The sequence below is a fragment of the Dipteris shenzhenensis genome, chromosome 18 (assembly GCF_047967505.1).
Source record: "Dipteris shenzhenensis isolate YYH24624 ecotype China chromosome 18, Dip_SZ_1.0, whole genome shotgun sequence".
Classification (NCBI taxonomy): domain Eukaryota; kingdom Viridiplantae; phylum Streptophyta; class Polypodiopsida; order Gleicheniales; family Dipteridaceae; genus Dipteris; species Dipteris shenzhenensis.
The window spans coordinates 31,499,852-31,516,188 of NC_141613.1; the positions used below are offsets into that span (position 1 = coordinate 31,499,852).

Sequence of the window (16,337 nt, forward strand, 5' to 3'; positions counted from 1 at the left end):
AATCTATTTTTACTTTTGGCACTGTATGACTTAGTTCTTATGCACCAAAGTTTGGGATAATAGTTAATTGGGCTTGTGTACCAATATAAACATGAGAGAGAGAGAGAGAGAGAGAGAGAGAGAGAGGTATCTAAAAATCCCCTTATATGTAAATCTTGCATGGGTAAACAAACCCTTTTTTTTGTACAACGTACATGCTTTTTTTCAAATTTGAGTTTAAAAAACTCATATGTAAATACATCTTTGTACATTTGTTTTAAACTTTTGAATAGAAACCCCTCCATTTGAATACACATTGTATCCTTACATATTTGAAGGTGCACATCCAAGAATGCAACCAATTGGAAAAAGATAATATTGTTGTAAGATTAATTATGTATACTGTAATATGGACTAAATGGTGTACTATAAGAGAATGGAAATATTTAATTTATACCAACAACCCCTCTATTGGTCAGGACCACTACAACCATTTGTGACACTATTCTTTTATAAACTTATAAGACCTTCTTTTAAGTAAATGAGACAAGATGTTTGAAATTAATCGTTGCCACTTCTCTGTGTACATCATGTGTAGGGTGTGTAAGGTGCTGAGGCATTTTGTCACATATAGATATATAGGTGTCATCCTCATTGTAGGATATGTGTATCTTAGGACCTCAAGTCATATGCGGGTAAGATACACAGGCTCAAGTGTGTAAAGTAAATGCTGTGCATGCTTGCACGATAAATTCACTCATCAATATGATGGGATAGTGATGGCTTTCACTTGCATTGGGAGTTCAAAGTTTAGAAGGAGGTTCCAGGGTTCAAAAGGAAGTTCCAGGGTTAGGAAGAGGTTCCAGGTTATAGAATAGAATACTCAGTGAAAATCTCATCTCCCTCATAGACCTTGGAGGATAAGGGTTGAGAAATTAATCTAGGAGCATAAGGGTTTACAGGAAACATAGGAGTGGGAGACTAGGAATGTATAAGAGCAAAGGGGTTAGGGGAGAGAAAGAAGGAGGAGAGAGGAGGAGAGAGAGGAGTTGCAAGGTAGAGAAGGGGGGAGTAGGAGACAATGATAGCGAAAGTGAGAGAGGGGGAGAGAGAGAGAGGAGTGCACACGATATAGCTACCTGTACACTAAGTTGTATTGAACATGAACGTGAAGATATACATGTGAACCCCTTAGGCTTAGGGTTTGCCCCTATTTCCCTAGAGGTATGGTGCAATTTACACCATCCTCAACACCCCCTCTTAAATTGCACTCGGTAAATAGAGGATGCATGTACAAGACCTTTTTGTGGATTTCGTTTGGTGCATATGCTAGCATCCAAAACTGAAAAGAAAACTGAAAGAATCATAGTAGGCATGCATACGTGAGCACAGTGACTACATAGCAAAAGCATGTACAATGAGTACAACTTATGATCCCATACATATCGTGCATTTCCCCCTCTTAAGTTGTGGATCATCCTTCACCTTTGGGAATAAAACCTAGAAGATAGGCCGAAAGGGAGAGGAAGGAAATATGTTGAAAGTAAAGTCCACCTGGATCAAAGATTGGCCAATCAAAAGATGATTGCATGAATGACTACATGTATGGTTACGTGCTGAACATGTCACAAGTCACCATGGACCATGTAGCTGCTCTAAAGAAGAGGCATCTGGTTGTGAAGCTAGTCGGTGTAGCTATGAAGGAATCCAATAGGTTGTGACATATGAGGGTGTCACCAACCCAAAAGGGCTGAAAGCAATGTGTGGGGTTTGCTGCAATAGAACTATAACCTCTATCAAATGATGCGGGGTCATAGTAAACCGCATTGTCAATGTGGACCAAGTGATCCAGGGGCTGGAAATCTGGGGCCAAAGATGTAGGTATCATATGCTTCTCTCCTGATGAAGAGGCCCGTAAAACTGACAAGGTATGGCAACCTGTCAAACTTGTATGCTCAATTGTCATGAGCTGAAGGTCATCAGATGTGTGCATGGCTAGACATCCATCGGCATGGAATGCAGCATTTGTCAAAGACTCAAGGTAGAGCTGATAGTGTAAAGGCATAGAAGCTTGAAATAGAATTGAGAAAACATAAGATGTCCCTGAGGCATATGTGGTGCCGAATGCTGATGAAGGGACCGATCTGAAATCGTGGATCCAACCACTGATCTACATCAAGTAAGGACTGTATACTACATCCATAAGTACATGTTGAAACATTGAGTCTCCCCAAGTTGCGCTATGGCTGAACTTGATGATCTCCACTGCACTAGGATAGGACCGCACTAATGCATAGGTATCGTTGTGCTGAGGAATGATTTGCTGATCAAAGGTGGTGATAACTAGATTCAAAGAGGGTGCAATGTGGCATGATTGAGTTGATGCTCGAATGTCTTGAAGACTGATGTGCTGATCTGTACTGCTAAACGAAACTGTGTGCAAAGTATGCTCCATGTCAGAGATGCAAGCATTAGTGATGGATGCTGAAATGGTATCACCTGAGGAGCTAAATGCACTGTGTCGTGTATCTCCACGTGATGTGAGTGCCTCGTACTAAGGATTTACCTACTGAAGAACTGCATGATCATAACTGAACTCCTGCTGACTATTTGAATCTGATGTGATAGTAGATGGAGGCAGATCCATGCATGAATGTGAGGGTTGTACATCACTGGAATCAAGTTGTGCTGATGTAGAAGGGACTGGCCTCGTGCTGAGGGCTTATCGTCAAATGTGCCTCATGCTGAGGGCTTGTTGAGAAATGTGCATGATCAAAAATCGTGGACTGATCCATGCTAACATGTGGAACATCTACGTCCAGTCGCTCAAGACCAATGAGGCTATCATAAATCGGAACAATACCCTGTGGCAATGAATGGTTGAAGTAGGTTCTCTTTCCATTCACGGATCTCATCGGTGTATCATCAACTATGTGATATGGATAACTCCATGTTGAAGGTAGTTTGGTGCTCTGTGCAAGAGGCTTACCTATGTACTAGCAAGAGTGTCTACCCATGAGAACATTGTATGAGAGCTGCCACTAGGGGGCTTAAGCCACTAAATGGTCAAAACCAAGTCACTGTGTGTATGCAAAAGATCAAGCCTGATGTGAAATGATGACAACTGGGTGTTGGAAATAGCCAAGAGGCTATACAAGGCTGATGTATGTGTGAAGGAACCAATGCCAAAAATAGTCAACAAACGTGACTGTACATGGGTGGCATGTGTGCATGCAAATGTGCGACAATCTTGAATTCGAGAAGGAGAACTCTACCAATTGTCATATTTGCATGATGAACTGCCAAATGCCAATATAATTAAACTAATGTCAGATGTGTGAGTGTGTACACCAATGATCGAACCGAGGGATTGATGTCGGTGGGAACTAATCGGGTAATGTGGTAATGGCTGACTTGGCTTGGTGGAGTTGGATCTCCTCTATGGCGGTGCTAATCTATAGCTAGACTACACGCTGAAGTGCAAAATGCAGCAAAAGAATTTTATCTCGTTAATTTTTATGTGCAGGGCATGCTACATTGGAACAAGAGGTGGTTTCAATGAAGAGGATTTAATGATGCTACTCATTGCATAGAGCATGATATGGCAATCATTTTTGCTTTTTAGATCACCTCCAAATTCCACATGGATCAAAGTTATGGCTCTTGGCAGGATGGGCCAAACTTTGATCAAGGGGAGTGGTCAAAATGATGAGGTGTCCAAGGATGATGTGACACTATGTGTCACACGAAGAGTGGAAAAACTGTGCTTGCAGAGTGGCAAGGGTGCCTAGCTAGCACTTATGATTGTGCATCTGACATGGCATGCTGACAGGGCAGCTGAGGTGGAATGCTGACTGTGCTACTGACATGGCATTGCCACATGTCACGATGACTCGGTAGTCAGGCATGATGTGGTAGTTGTGGATGAGACTGCCACATGGCATAAGAGTGGCACAAATTTAACCAAGGTTGAACTCCACCTAACCTTGGCTAGATTCTATTTGCCATGTGTCATCAAACTAACTTGACTAGGGTTAGCTCAACCAGCCCTATCTACCACGTGTATTGTTGACCACTAACCACACCTTCACTAACCAAGGTTATCTTAACTTAGCCAAGGTGAAACCTTACCTACCACGTGGCTTTTTCCTAAGGTATGAGAACCTTGGTGAAGGAAAGATGATAGCGACGGAGTGCGGAGTGCTATCGCGATGACAGTTAATGGGGCGATGTTACAGAAATTATATTTCTGATATACCTTGCTTTGGACATTATTAATTTAGTCAAGTGTGACTATGGCAAAGTACTCCTATGGAGCGCACTAGATGTGACGAGGGTCCTAGTGGATACTTTGTGTGGTTAGTTGGGGACGCCTGACTAGCTTGTGTTTTGCCATGCTAGATGGTCGGTATTATGAGTGATTCCATGTTAAAACTGATGTCGCTAGTGTTATTGGTGTTGTGCTTGATTATTATGCTTTGAGCGCGGTTATGTTGGGATTGGTTGATTCGATGATTCGTTCAATCGATTGTTAATAACTAATGTAATTGGCAGCTTAAGTACAGGTGATGGAACTCATAGCGAGGATTGGAGTTAGTGCGAGGGTACCGATCGAGGTGTCGCACAGCGCATTATATATGGCCATGGGCCAATTTTGTATTTGCTTTATTATTGCAAGTTTGAGCAATATATCATAATTCATTTTTGGGCCCTGAGATGGCTATGTAAAGCAAATCCCTCATTTTGGAAGAGAGGGATAATTTTGGCTCCTTGGTGCTTTTATGAAATATCATAGATACTCTAGATGAGAAAGCGTGAGCCACTCATCTAGGGGGGGGAGATTGTACCCAATCTGCTGTCGCTTTTGCACTGAAACCAAAAGGTAATTCTTTTCACACAAATTTACCACTTAATCAATTGGAGAAGAAGAACACAATCACACCACCAAAAGGTAATTCTTTTCACACAAATTCACCACTTAATCAATTGGAGAAGAAGAACCCAGTCAGACCATGAAAGCAACAATAGACTAGGTACAATCTCCCCCCCCTAGATGAGTGGCTTACGCTTCCTCATCTAGAGTATTTATGATATTTCATAAAAGCACCAAGGAGCCAAAAGGTAATTCTTTTCACACAAATTCACCACTTAATCAATTGGAGAAGAAGAACCCAGTCAGACCATGAAAGCAACAATAGACTAGGTACAATCTCCCCCCCCTAGATGAGTGGCTTACGCTTCCTCATCTAGAGTATTTATGATATTTCATAAAAGCACCAAGGAGCCAAAATTATCCCTCTCTTCCAAAATGAGGGATTTGCTTTACATAGCCATCTTAGGGCCCAAAAATGAATTATGATATATTGCTCAAACTTGCAATAATAACAAAATTAGCCCATGGCCATATATAATGCGCTGTGCAACGCCTCAATCTATACCCTCGCACTAACTCCAATCCTCACTATGAGTTCCATCACTTGTACTCAAGCTGCCAATTACATTAGTTATTAACAATCGATTGAACGAATCACCGAATCAACCGATCCCAATATAACCACGCTCAAAGCACAATAATCAAGCACAACACCAATAACACTAGCGACATCAATATTAACATGGAATCACCCAGAATACCGACCATCTAGCATGGCAAAACACAAGCTAGTCAGGCGTCTCCAACTAACCACACAAAGTATCCTCTAGGATACCCGCCGCATCCGCTCCTATGGAATACTTTGCCATAGTCACACTTCACTAAATTAATAATGTCCAAAGCAAGATATATCAGAAATATAATTTATGTAACAGGCAAGGTGTTCGTTGTGTGCTTTCTACATTGATCGTGTCGGTCGGCTGAAATCATTTGTGTTGTTGTTGTGACAAAGGTGCACGTAGCTTGCATTTATGCTTGGATAGATTCCTCTTTAACCATTTGGTATTCTTATGGAGAGGTAGGATTCTCATGATCCTTAGGCTATATGAGTTGGTGTAACCTCAAAGGTAACTATTGTATTGGAAAGTGCTTGTGCTAAGGTTGTGTTCTCTCAAGAGAGCAATGTTGGCCAAAATTATTCTTAACCTCAATTTGGTTTGATCTCCAAATGCAATCTCCTTTTAAACTTTGGACGGGGATAAAAATAAGAGAGAGGTTAGTGCAAGCAATCTCTAATTTCTCTTTCTATTCACACTTCATGTGAATGTCTAAAAAATTGTCATGTGAACTTGCAAGAGAACTTGCACACCTGGCTGCAAGGACTTCTTGAGTTATTCTAGAATCCAAGTAATTGCCCCTTCTTCTATGTGGTGGTCCCATTGTGACTTTAGTATCTTAACCAAGCAACGAGGTCACACTTAACACCTCTCCTAGGTATGTCTCCATGTCTTGGGAATTCTTGGCAAGGATCCCTTAATGTTTCTAACCATGATCGAGACAAAGAAGAAAAAACAAAAGATAATGTCGTACACGAGGGGAGGGTTTGTAATCAAGTTTCCATCTATACAAGTTTTAGAAAACTCTCAAGACTTAGAAATGTGTAGCACACATCCCTAAGATAGCATGGACACCTTTTCCTACTCCATCACTCTAGATGATGCAAAAAATAAATAAAGAAAGGTGAATACATAGGTACAAAAGAAGGAAATGGTAAGATCCAATGAGTATAATATGGGGAAACTTGTGGAAGATCAATAGGACTAAAACATAGCCCAGGGTTTGATTTTTCAATGAGAGAATAGCTACTCTTCCACGTTTGCTAAGCATGCAAAGAAGGACTCTCTAAGCTTTTAATCACACATCCTTGCAGGATAAGCACAAAAAATGAACATGTCCTAGGAGGACTACTTCTCATAATTTCAATCTAAGAGTCCTTTTCTAGCCTAATAATTTGTTCAAGGATTAGGAAGTCCTTAATAATGGTGCCCAAAGCTGTTAGCCTAGTCCAAGGTCTAATGAGTTGAGTCTTTATGGGTCTTATGCTAGCTTATGCCACAATGCACTCCCATGGTCACTTTGTACAACATATAACATAGTAGGTTCATTAATGAAAGGGTATTTTCTAATTTGGGGGACTTACATGCCATTTATAAATAGAAGGGGACTTAATTGCAAACCTTAGAGGTAATAAGAGCTGCTAGGTTTGTGCCATCCTAGGGTCCAGAAGGTGCCCAACGAGTGCCCATTGTTGGGGGCACTTAAGAGAAACGGGACACGTTGGTTTTATGGGCAGAGCCCTTACAAACACACTGCCTATCCGAAGGTGATCATAGCCACAATAAATGCAGCAAAGCAAAACAAAGAAAATCGAGCGATGTAGAGTGTTTCGATGGCGGGAAATGAGTTTTTTTGCATTTTCTCCTATCACTCTAGATGATGCAAAAAATAAATAAAGAAAGGTGAATACATAGGTACAAAAGAAGGAAATGGTAAGATTTGAAACCTGGTTTGTTGGAGTAAGTACGGTGGGCAAGTGTTTGACAAGAAAAGTACAATATACCACAAGAGGATAGGAACTCTAAAGGTGTTTGGGAAAATTTTCGTGAGCACCACGGCAAAAAGATATCATCACATTCTTTCACTATAGATGGGGTATTAACGAGACAGCACACCAGTTGAAAATCGATGCACTGTGGCTGGCTACTGCTTGGGACTGACCTTTGGGCATCCAAGACTAGGGTTTTACGCTTAGCCTCTTTTAAACCCAAAAACCTTTCTCCCCTCTCCTCCTCTCCTCAAGCCTTTCTCTCTGCAATGGCACCTTCCCTTGGTGCCCAAAATGGTGATGCTCTCAAGGATAAGGCCTACCTCGATAGCGTCTTGCAGAAACGCATCACCCTCTTCACTCAGATCCAGCAGCAGCAGGCACAGCGCTATCAGGAAATCGGAGGAGACCCTTTGCAGTACGTGATGATCGTAAATTTTGTCCACAACTATACCCTGTCTCTTTTAGCGAGCTGCGGAATTTTGGGGCTTTCCAGTCTTGACATGCAATTATTTTTCCTTCTAGAGGTAGCAAATCTGAAAATGATATCTGCCTCATCATGGGTTTTGGTAAACAGGATCACACTTCCCGATGGTAACTTGAAGGAGGGGAAAAAATGGATTACAACTCCTATGGATATTGCGAAGGAAATCTCCTCGGGCTTGGCCTCAAGCGCTCTTATCGCTCTAGTACGTGTGCATTTTGAATAAAGATATTTAGGAGGATTGTCTTTACTTTTGTTTGATATCACCAACGTCTGCATGGAAATTTTGGAAAGTACAAAGCGCAGTTACAAGAACAATGGCTGCCGAGAATTATCGTCAGTAGAGATGCCCTTCCGCCTAGTGAGGTATTTGGTGTATACTTTTTTTCACAGGGCCTGCATGTGGATCTACATATCTCCGGGTCTATGAAAGAAGCCATTTCTTGTAGCTCGACGAAAGTGGTGTTGGGATAAAAGGTTCTTGCCCCACTTTTGAGCCCTCCAAATGGGCACTTGCAAGATCAAGGATTTGAGAAGGCTGCCATATGGGCAGGGAGTGAACTGCCAAGTAATGGGCTGCCACGTGGGCAGCATGGCACGTTGCATGAATAGCAACATCTATGGGCTGCATGTGGACAGCACATTTGATGAGGATCTAGCTCAACACATGGAACGGCAAGGGTTATAGGGCCTGGATGGGCTGGCAATAGACTTGACTAGGGGCTACACATGTTGTCTAGGGGCAAGGGCTCGATTGGGTAGGTCGGCTAAGAATCGGGGTTGTCAAGGCCTAGCTCCCTCATTTTTAAGGAGTTATCCATCCAGATCGGCCCTCCTACAGACTCAGTTGGCCTATAGCGAGCTTGGTTGGCCTATTAGTGGGCGCGGGGGAGCTGCCAATGAACCTCTTCCTCTCTATAAGGGCCATATTTGTTGTGTCATTGGATCTCCTTCCTACAACCACTGAAAACTGTACAATCAGGGGGCATGGCAAGTGGAGTATAGGAGGAGCAACATCTTGGTCTGACTTGTACATGATCTATATCATCGTAAGTTGTAGGTGTGTGCTTTGTACTTTGACCTGTCCACAATTGGAGATATATATATGACTCTTTTTTTGTCTACTTGACTGTGTACTTTTAGAACCTACACGTGTCTTTATCACTTGTGTGTGCACATGCCTATGCGCCATTTCGAGCGTTAGGTGATATCTAGGAATCTCGGTTGCGGGGGTTTGTCTAATCAAGCAAGCCTTCATTATTCATAGTATTAGGGGTTGGAAGGATCTACTTTGGCAATCGAAGGAGGAGGACTTTTATGTGATGAAGGAATGAGACTCCAATTTGGTCGACTGGGTCAACCCTGTCCCTCTCCTTGCGGTTGGCTCTCTGTTTGCGGCGTTTGTACGCCTGCTTGCTTGGTTTCTTTTTCTTTTTAACCTGTGTCCAATTCCCTTTTGAGGGGGTAACCCATGGGGTCTGGGACTCCTGCTGCTCATGCCTGAGAGGGCCTTGAACTCGGGCCTGCTGACTTTGCCTAGTTTGTGGAGGAGGGGGGGGAGACGCACAAGGGTGGCCACGGGGGGCAATCTCTTGCGAGGTGAGCCATCTGTCTGCAACGAAGACACTGGCCTAGTAGCTTGGAGATCTCCACCCTTTGGCCCCTTCCAGGGTCTCCAGAAGGATCAGCTCTGGGAGGGACTCCGGGCTCTCCACCACCAGTCTGATCCCGGGGACTCCATCATCTGCTAGGGCGGAGGCGGTTGTCTCTGGCGGGGACTCGAGCACTGTGTCAAATGCTCGGCCAATGGAAGGGAGGATGGCTCGATACTCCTTGGGGAGCCTTGGGAAGCGGAGTGTAATCGAAGACCGTGGAACATGGTGTCGTATCCATGTCCTCCACTGTGAACCCATGATACCAAGGAAAGAGGTAGACAAGGTGCGGGCCAAGGAGAATGGGGCTCTGCTCCACAAGTGTTGAGGCGGTGTCAGGGGTGCTCAACTGGATGAGGAAAACCTCATCCATAGATGGTGACCTCTTGGATGTGGTCGCCCTCTAATGTCAAGCTCGCCTGGATCCACTCTCGCACCTGTCTCTGTGTAGGCGTGAGGCCCACAATTCTGCCCATAAGCGCCTTGTCCTGGAGGGACTCGACTGCCTGCTGTACCTGTTGCTTGTCAGCTGGGGAAAGAAGAATCTTAACGGCTATGGGAGTCGAGGGTGCTGCCATAGAGCCCCTCTAGCCAAACCAAAGGTCATCACCAAGATTTTCTTTCACCGTAACAAACACGAGTGCTCCCGCTGAAGGGAGGCAAATGAAAAAGGGACGAAGCGAAGAGGCGGAGGAGAGAGAAGGAGAGGGCAGGGGAGGAAGGAGGGAGCAAGGGGAGGAGGAGGAGGAAGGAATGAAGAAATGGAAGGAGGCGGGAGAAGAGAAGAAGGTGGGAGGAGGCGGAATGGTGGGGGGGGTGCGCTGGCGGGAGGGCAGAAGGGCGGGAAGAGGTGAGAGGCGGCGAGGAGGCGGAAGGAGGGGGTAGCAAGGGGGGGCGGAGCGGGGAAGGCAGCAGGCAGGGGGGCGGAGGTGGAGTGGGGGAGAAAGCAGGGCGGGGGAGATGGTGGAGGTGGAGCGGGGAGATGGCGGAGGTGGAGAGGAAGGAGGAGCAGGGGAGGCAAGGCAGAGTGGGGGAGATGGCGCAGGTGGAGTTGGGGGGAGGCAGAGCGGGGCGGGGGGGGCAGAGGTGGAGTGGGGGGCAGAGCGGGGCGGGCGGAGCGGAGGTGGAGCAGGGGGAGGCAGAGCGGGCGGAGGGTAAGGGCAAGGGCGAGGGTAAGGGCAAGGGCGGAGGTGGAGCGGGGGGAGGTAGAGCAGGGGCGGAGGTGGAGCAGGGGAGGTAGGGCAGAGCGGAGAGGGAGGAGGGGCGAGGCGAAGCGAGGGCAAGGGCGAGGGCGAGGGCAAGGCAAGGAGGCAGGGCGGGCAGCGGGAGAGCAAACAGGCCGCGGGCAGCCTACAGGCGGCCGCAGGCAGAGGGGGGGAGCTCACCGAGCAGCTCCTCCATCTTCCGTTGAGCCTGGCCCAACCTTTTAGGATAGCCTATCGAGGCAATATGTTCAACCACATGTAACCATTTGCATCGTACATAGATACAACAAATGCAGAAAATGGAATTAAAACAGATTGAAACACATCATAAGAAGTTGTTTGTAATATATTTTGAACTTCAATTGCATTTACAAGAGGTCCCTCGGAGGGATGTCACACTGTATCAAAAGTTGGGTGTCCCTGTACAAAAGAGAAAGCGTATGAGCTTCCCAATCAAATTGAACATGATGCGTTTTAAACCATTCATGCCCAACAACAAGTCTACATGATCCAAGTGCATGACGTAGCACTTCAAAATATCTTTGTAAGCTTGAATCCGGACGGGAAGTCGATCCACCTTGTGATCCCAAAATTGCTTCCCAGCTGGAAGTTGCACCTCGTAGGTGTGATCACTAGGCATCGTAATCAGCTGTAGCTTGTGCACAAGTTTGTGGTTAACAAAGTTGTGAGAACTATGTGGGTCAAAAAGAATGTGAATCCGGGTCCCTTGGATCTCACCATAAGCCCGGTAGAGATCATGGGGGCCAAAGAGTGAATTATCAAAAGAACAATCACAAGAATGACGACTGGACACAAATACCTGTCAAAGTAGTCAGAGCGGCTGTCTTTGACTTCGTAGGTGGTTCTTTGATCTTTGGTGTAGGTCTCTGTGAGGCTTTGGGCCTCTTCGAGCAATCAGCTCGGGTATGCTCACACTCCTCACAAATGAAGTATCGCCCTTTCTTCCAAAGCCGAAGCGAACGAAGGAAGCGCTCCCCGTGCCCTTAGCAGATTTCTGCTTCTTCTTCTTCTGAGGATCAGAAGTTCTCACTTCTTCGGTGCTAGTATCTGCATTGAAGAACTTTCTCTTGTTCTTACCCTGGGTCTCAGGTGTAGTCAACTTCTTGGTCGAGGCCATCGTATCATCATAAATGCGTGCGAAATGTATGGCCTTCAGAGTGGGGCTCCTATTGTTCTTAATGTGCAACTTGTTTGAATCGGGCAAGCCGGCCACAAAGAAACCCAAAAGGGTCACAGGATCCACCTTTGTAGCACGAGTTTGAAGGTCACGGAATTTCTGGAGATAGGTCTCGAAAGTGAGGCTCTGTTTGGTCATATCCAAGGCCTTAAACTTGGCCACAATGTCATAGTCATCTTCCTTTTTTAGAAACTCAGTTCTAAAGGCTTCCTCGAACTCTGCCCAGGTGGATGACTGAGGCCTCAATTCCTTTCACCAGAGTAGAGCCTTCCCGGCCAGATATCCAACTGCTAACTATACACGCTTATCTTGTGGATAGGGGTGAAAATTGAAGCTATTCTGTCAGTCTTCTCCTGTGTGTACCCTCTGTTGGGTCATTTCTAACAGTGAGATCGAGTTTTAGGTGATCTCTGGGAGCATCCCCTGCCGCAAGCCTCGATTATTATGACAAGGGAGCCCTGTAGAACCTACTCTTTGTTGGAAGTGTAGAAGTGGGGTCAATCCAAAACCCGGAGATGTGTAGCTGAAAGGATCTGATTTGATGACCAAGTTCCTCTCTTGTTTAGTAGAGAGGCATGGTCAGCATCTAGGGGATACTAGGGTGGGGTAATCTATCCTGCTCTATGCCCAATCTTATGAACCACCCTGAGACTCTTGCATACCAACACCCCTTGTTTCGAGTTGAGTAGAGAGGACAAAGGCAATGCAAGTAGCTTGTTGGCATCCATCTCCATGATGGTTTGGAAGGTTGTATCCAACTGCAGCCTAACTCAACTTGCATGGCCTGGTTTGGAACCAAGGGCTTACCACAATGGATACTGGAGGGCAGTGTCACTTGTGGTTGCTCTATCTTGGGGCTCAACAATGTCTGGTGCTTGCCTTGTATGTTCGATCTTGGATGTGCGCTTGGAAGCACTGGTGTTATTGCCGTGCAAGGGAGATGCATCTTTTGTATGTCTATTGTGTGCTGCTGTCTTCATAGAGAAGCCAAGGGTTACAAGTTTTTGTACTCCTCATGTCATTTTTGGACCAATCAACCATCTTTTTTTAAAATCTGACATTAGTGAAGCTCAGCTAGGGTAGCTTACGATTGTAATGGGCAAGTGGCCTACTAGGTGGCATTGCTAGTTATCTATGGTTGTGAAACCCCTGATTTGTGTCTACATAGGTGTAGAATTTTCTTGTATTGTGATCTACTCTCACACAATCTTCTGTTATTTTGTTTTGTTCTAGTAATTATGGATCTCTGTTTCAGAACAGCATTGTATTAATAGTAATTATGGATCTAATATTAATGGCAGGGATGAAATTTTGAGATCAAATCACTCTATTCTCTATTTCCTGCTTTGTCTTAGTATTTATGTTAGTTCATGCAGGTAAATGGCACCCTTTGGGATATGACAAGACCACTGGAGGGAGATTGCACATTAAAATTTTGTCCATTTGGCACTAATGAGGGCCGTGATACATTTTGGCATTCTAGTGCTCACATCCTTGGTGAGGTCTGTATGTTCTTTCCGGTGTTTTTTGACTTCCTTTTGTATATATTCTGGACTTGGTTTGTGCTGGTAAGCTGTGTTCATAGAGATAATATAGTATTGTACTTGATTGTTTCTGTTGTGAGGTTATCTTATGGTCATATCATTGCAAAGGACTGGTCTCTGGATGTTTATTCAGAAAATTATGCTTACGTTTAATGCTGGGGATTTGCAGTCTCTTGAATTGGAGTATGGATGCAAATTATGCATTGGGCCTTGTACGACTAGAGGGGAGGTAAGTAGTAAATGGGCTTCTTTGTTTCTCATGGTATTAGAGCTCTAACTCCCATTTGTAGTGAAAATTTGGACATACAGAGATTGATTGTTTTGCTGGTGGGTGACTTTTACTGTTGTATAGGGCTTTTATTACGATGCTTTTTATGGGGATTTGACTCTCAACGAGGACCACTTCAACCGTATCAATGCTCAGGCTTCTAATATTGCAAAGGTTAGTTTATGCTGAGTCGTTTCATGTTTGTATTGGTTTAGCATTTTTGTCACTGAGCATAACAAGTTGCTTACAAAAATTGGGATTCTAAAGGGTTCTGCTGTCTGATAATTACCTGTCCTGGCTAAGTTTGCTCTTTGGTTCTGCGGAGGTGATGCATCTTAGTATGTTAATTTGTGTGCAAATGCACAAAGAGAGAGCACACATAGCTGATATGTATGTGACCTACTTGAACTTTTGAGTCATGCACTTGTGCTTTCGGCATGCTTATTGCATTCATGCGTTGCTTTTCCATTTGTTGCAAAGGTCTTACCAATTGATTTCTTTCAATATTGGCAGTGTCTAATTGCATACAATGATTCTGACTTGACAGGCGCGTAGAGCTCAAAAAGACGATCACTTTTTCTTTCTGGAGCGTGTGCAAATTCTTCCTGGATTGCAAGTTATGCCTTGTCAAAGGTTTTGTGAAGAAGAGGGGCCTTGATGATGTGGCACAAGGATTCACATGCTGAATTTCATATTGTGCTTAGTAGGGGCTATGCGCTTAGGTGGCACTGTGGTGGCCTATTACCCCAGTTTAGTTAACTCACAGTTACTGAAACTGTACCAAGGTTCAACTGACCCAAATAGTTAACTTAACCACAGTTAAAGGTTACCACCTTATCTACCACGTGGCAATCAGCCAGGTGGCCTAAGGTCTGAAACCTTAGGTTGAAGCTTCCATGCAGAGAAGCGACGACGGCGAGAGGTCGACGGAATGGCGTGGCGATGGAGCGATGAAGCTCGTGGGTTGAAGTCATCTGAGCGATGCCGTCCGTCGTGGGAGCTGTTGATTGCACTGGCTCAATGGCACGTTTCGCCTCCGTCACGGGAGCCGTTGGAGATGCTTGTAGAGAGGAGAGCTTTGAGCCTTGTAGTCGGTGTAGGAGCCGCCTTGCAGCTCACGCGTAGGTGCTTGCTTGTTAGGTCTGGCAGCTGCTCGTCTGGCGTTGCTGCGAGGTTATCTTGCGAGGTCGTTTTCTGCTGTTGCAGGTTGGAGACATTCGGGGCTGCTGCATCGCTTGATGCGGTTGAAGGGCTGATGCTGGTTGCTATGTCCACATTTCTTCTTCCGGCAATTTACAGCTTGTGGATGCAGACGTGCATAACACTTGCGGCGGATCATCTTCTCCTGATTGTACTTTCTTGCTAGCGCCATCAGGGAAGGCTCGATAATTCCACCCCGCAGCCTCAGCACCAGATGGAGCGTAGACTCTTTCTGAATGTTATAATTTGCCAGAGTGCGGCCATCCTCCAATTGCTTGCCCGCAAATATGAGACGTTGTTGGTCAGGAGGAATCCCTTCTTTGTCCTGGATTTTGGTTTTGACGTTGTCGATAGTATCGCTGCTCTCGACCTCGAGGGTGATGGTTTTGCCTGTTTTGGAGAGGCTTATCTCAAGAAGGCCTGTAAAGGTGCCCAGTCTCTCGCAGAGAATGCAACAAACACAAATGTTGCTTAGAACGAGTCCTCGATGAAGGAGTTGTCTGCCATTAAAGCAGTTTTGCAAGCTATGGAGGACTACAAGCAGAAGTTGCGGTGGTTGCTTTTGCCATGGGAGTCTTTCTCCTTAGAACAAAAAACTGATCTCTCTCTATCTTGAACTCACATACTTCTCAGTCAATATTGTAAAAAAAAATCTCTAATACTAAGAAAATCTCTCACTAGGGAAGCTAACCTAGGAGAAAAACATGAGCTTCTAAGGAGTGTCTACAACTAATCTAGGAGACTATACCTAAGCTCTGATACCATGACAAAACATGTGTGCCTCAGGATCTATGGAGCACTCTAAGGTGGATGGAACCTATGTGGAGACATGATGAAGAGAGTGCTCATGACATGTAGCTCAAGTCAATTAGGTTTCAAGATAGATTAGCTTGGACTCATAGATAGAATCTTGAGATAGTGCAAAGTGCTTGATTGATTAGATGCTCGTTTCATCATCGAGATGGGGAAAGCAGCAGGCATACCTAGGGAGCAGAGGATATGCACGCTTTGCACACTAGGAGTGACTAAGACAGAGGAGCATTTCCTATGTGCTTGCCCAACCTATTATGAGATCAGGGGACAATACCATTGCCTCTACCATGAGGGGAGCCGCTTCGGTCCACTTTCACGATTGATCCACTTCCAGGACCAGGTTTGGATTGGCCTATATCTACTTGAGATGCGCCGACACAGAGAGACCCTACTATGACAGATTAGGAGCAGCAGGAGGCAATTAGACCGCGGGACAGAGAGGTTGATAGAGTACAGCGACACGTCACAGACTTCTATGCATTTAAGTGAGCTTGAGGACACAGCGGGATGGAGGTG

The 16,337-nt window shown here is 45.0% G+C and overlaps 1 protein-coding gene across 1 annotated transcript in view; it reads left to right on the top strand.

Moving 5' to 3' along the window:
• Positions 1-7,543: 7,543 nt before the first annotated feature.
• Positions 7,544-16,337, top strand: part of LOC147891110 (threonine--tRNA ligase, mitochondrial 1-like) — a 53,375-nt gene continuing 44,581 nt past the window's right edge. The window contains exons 1-5 of the mRNA XM_087389385.1: positions 7,544-7,875; positions 8,035-8,146; positions 13,373-13,498; positions 13,710-13,769; positions 13,893-13,982. Of these exons, the coding sequence (XP_087245511.1) occupies positions 7,598-7,875; positions 8,035-8,146; positions 13,373-13,498; positions 13,710-13,769; positions 13,893-13,982 (666 nt within the window). The 5' untranslated portion in view covers positions 7,544-7,597. The remainder of the gene's footprint in view (positions 7,876-8,034; positions 8,147-13,372; positions 13,499-13,709; positions 13,770-13,892; positions 13,983-16,337) is intronic.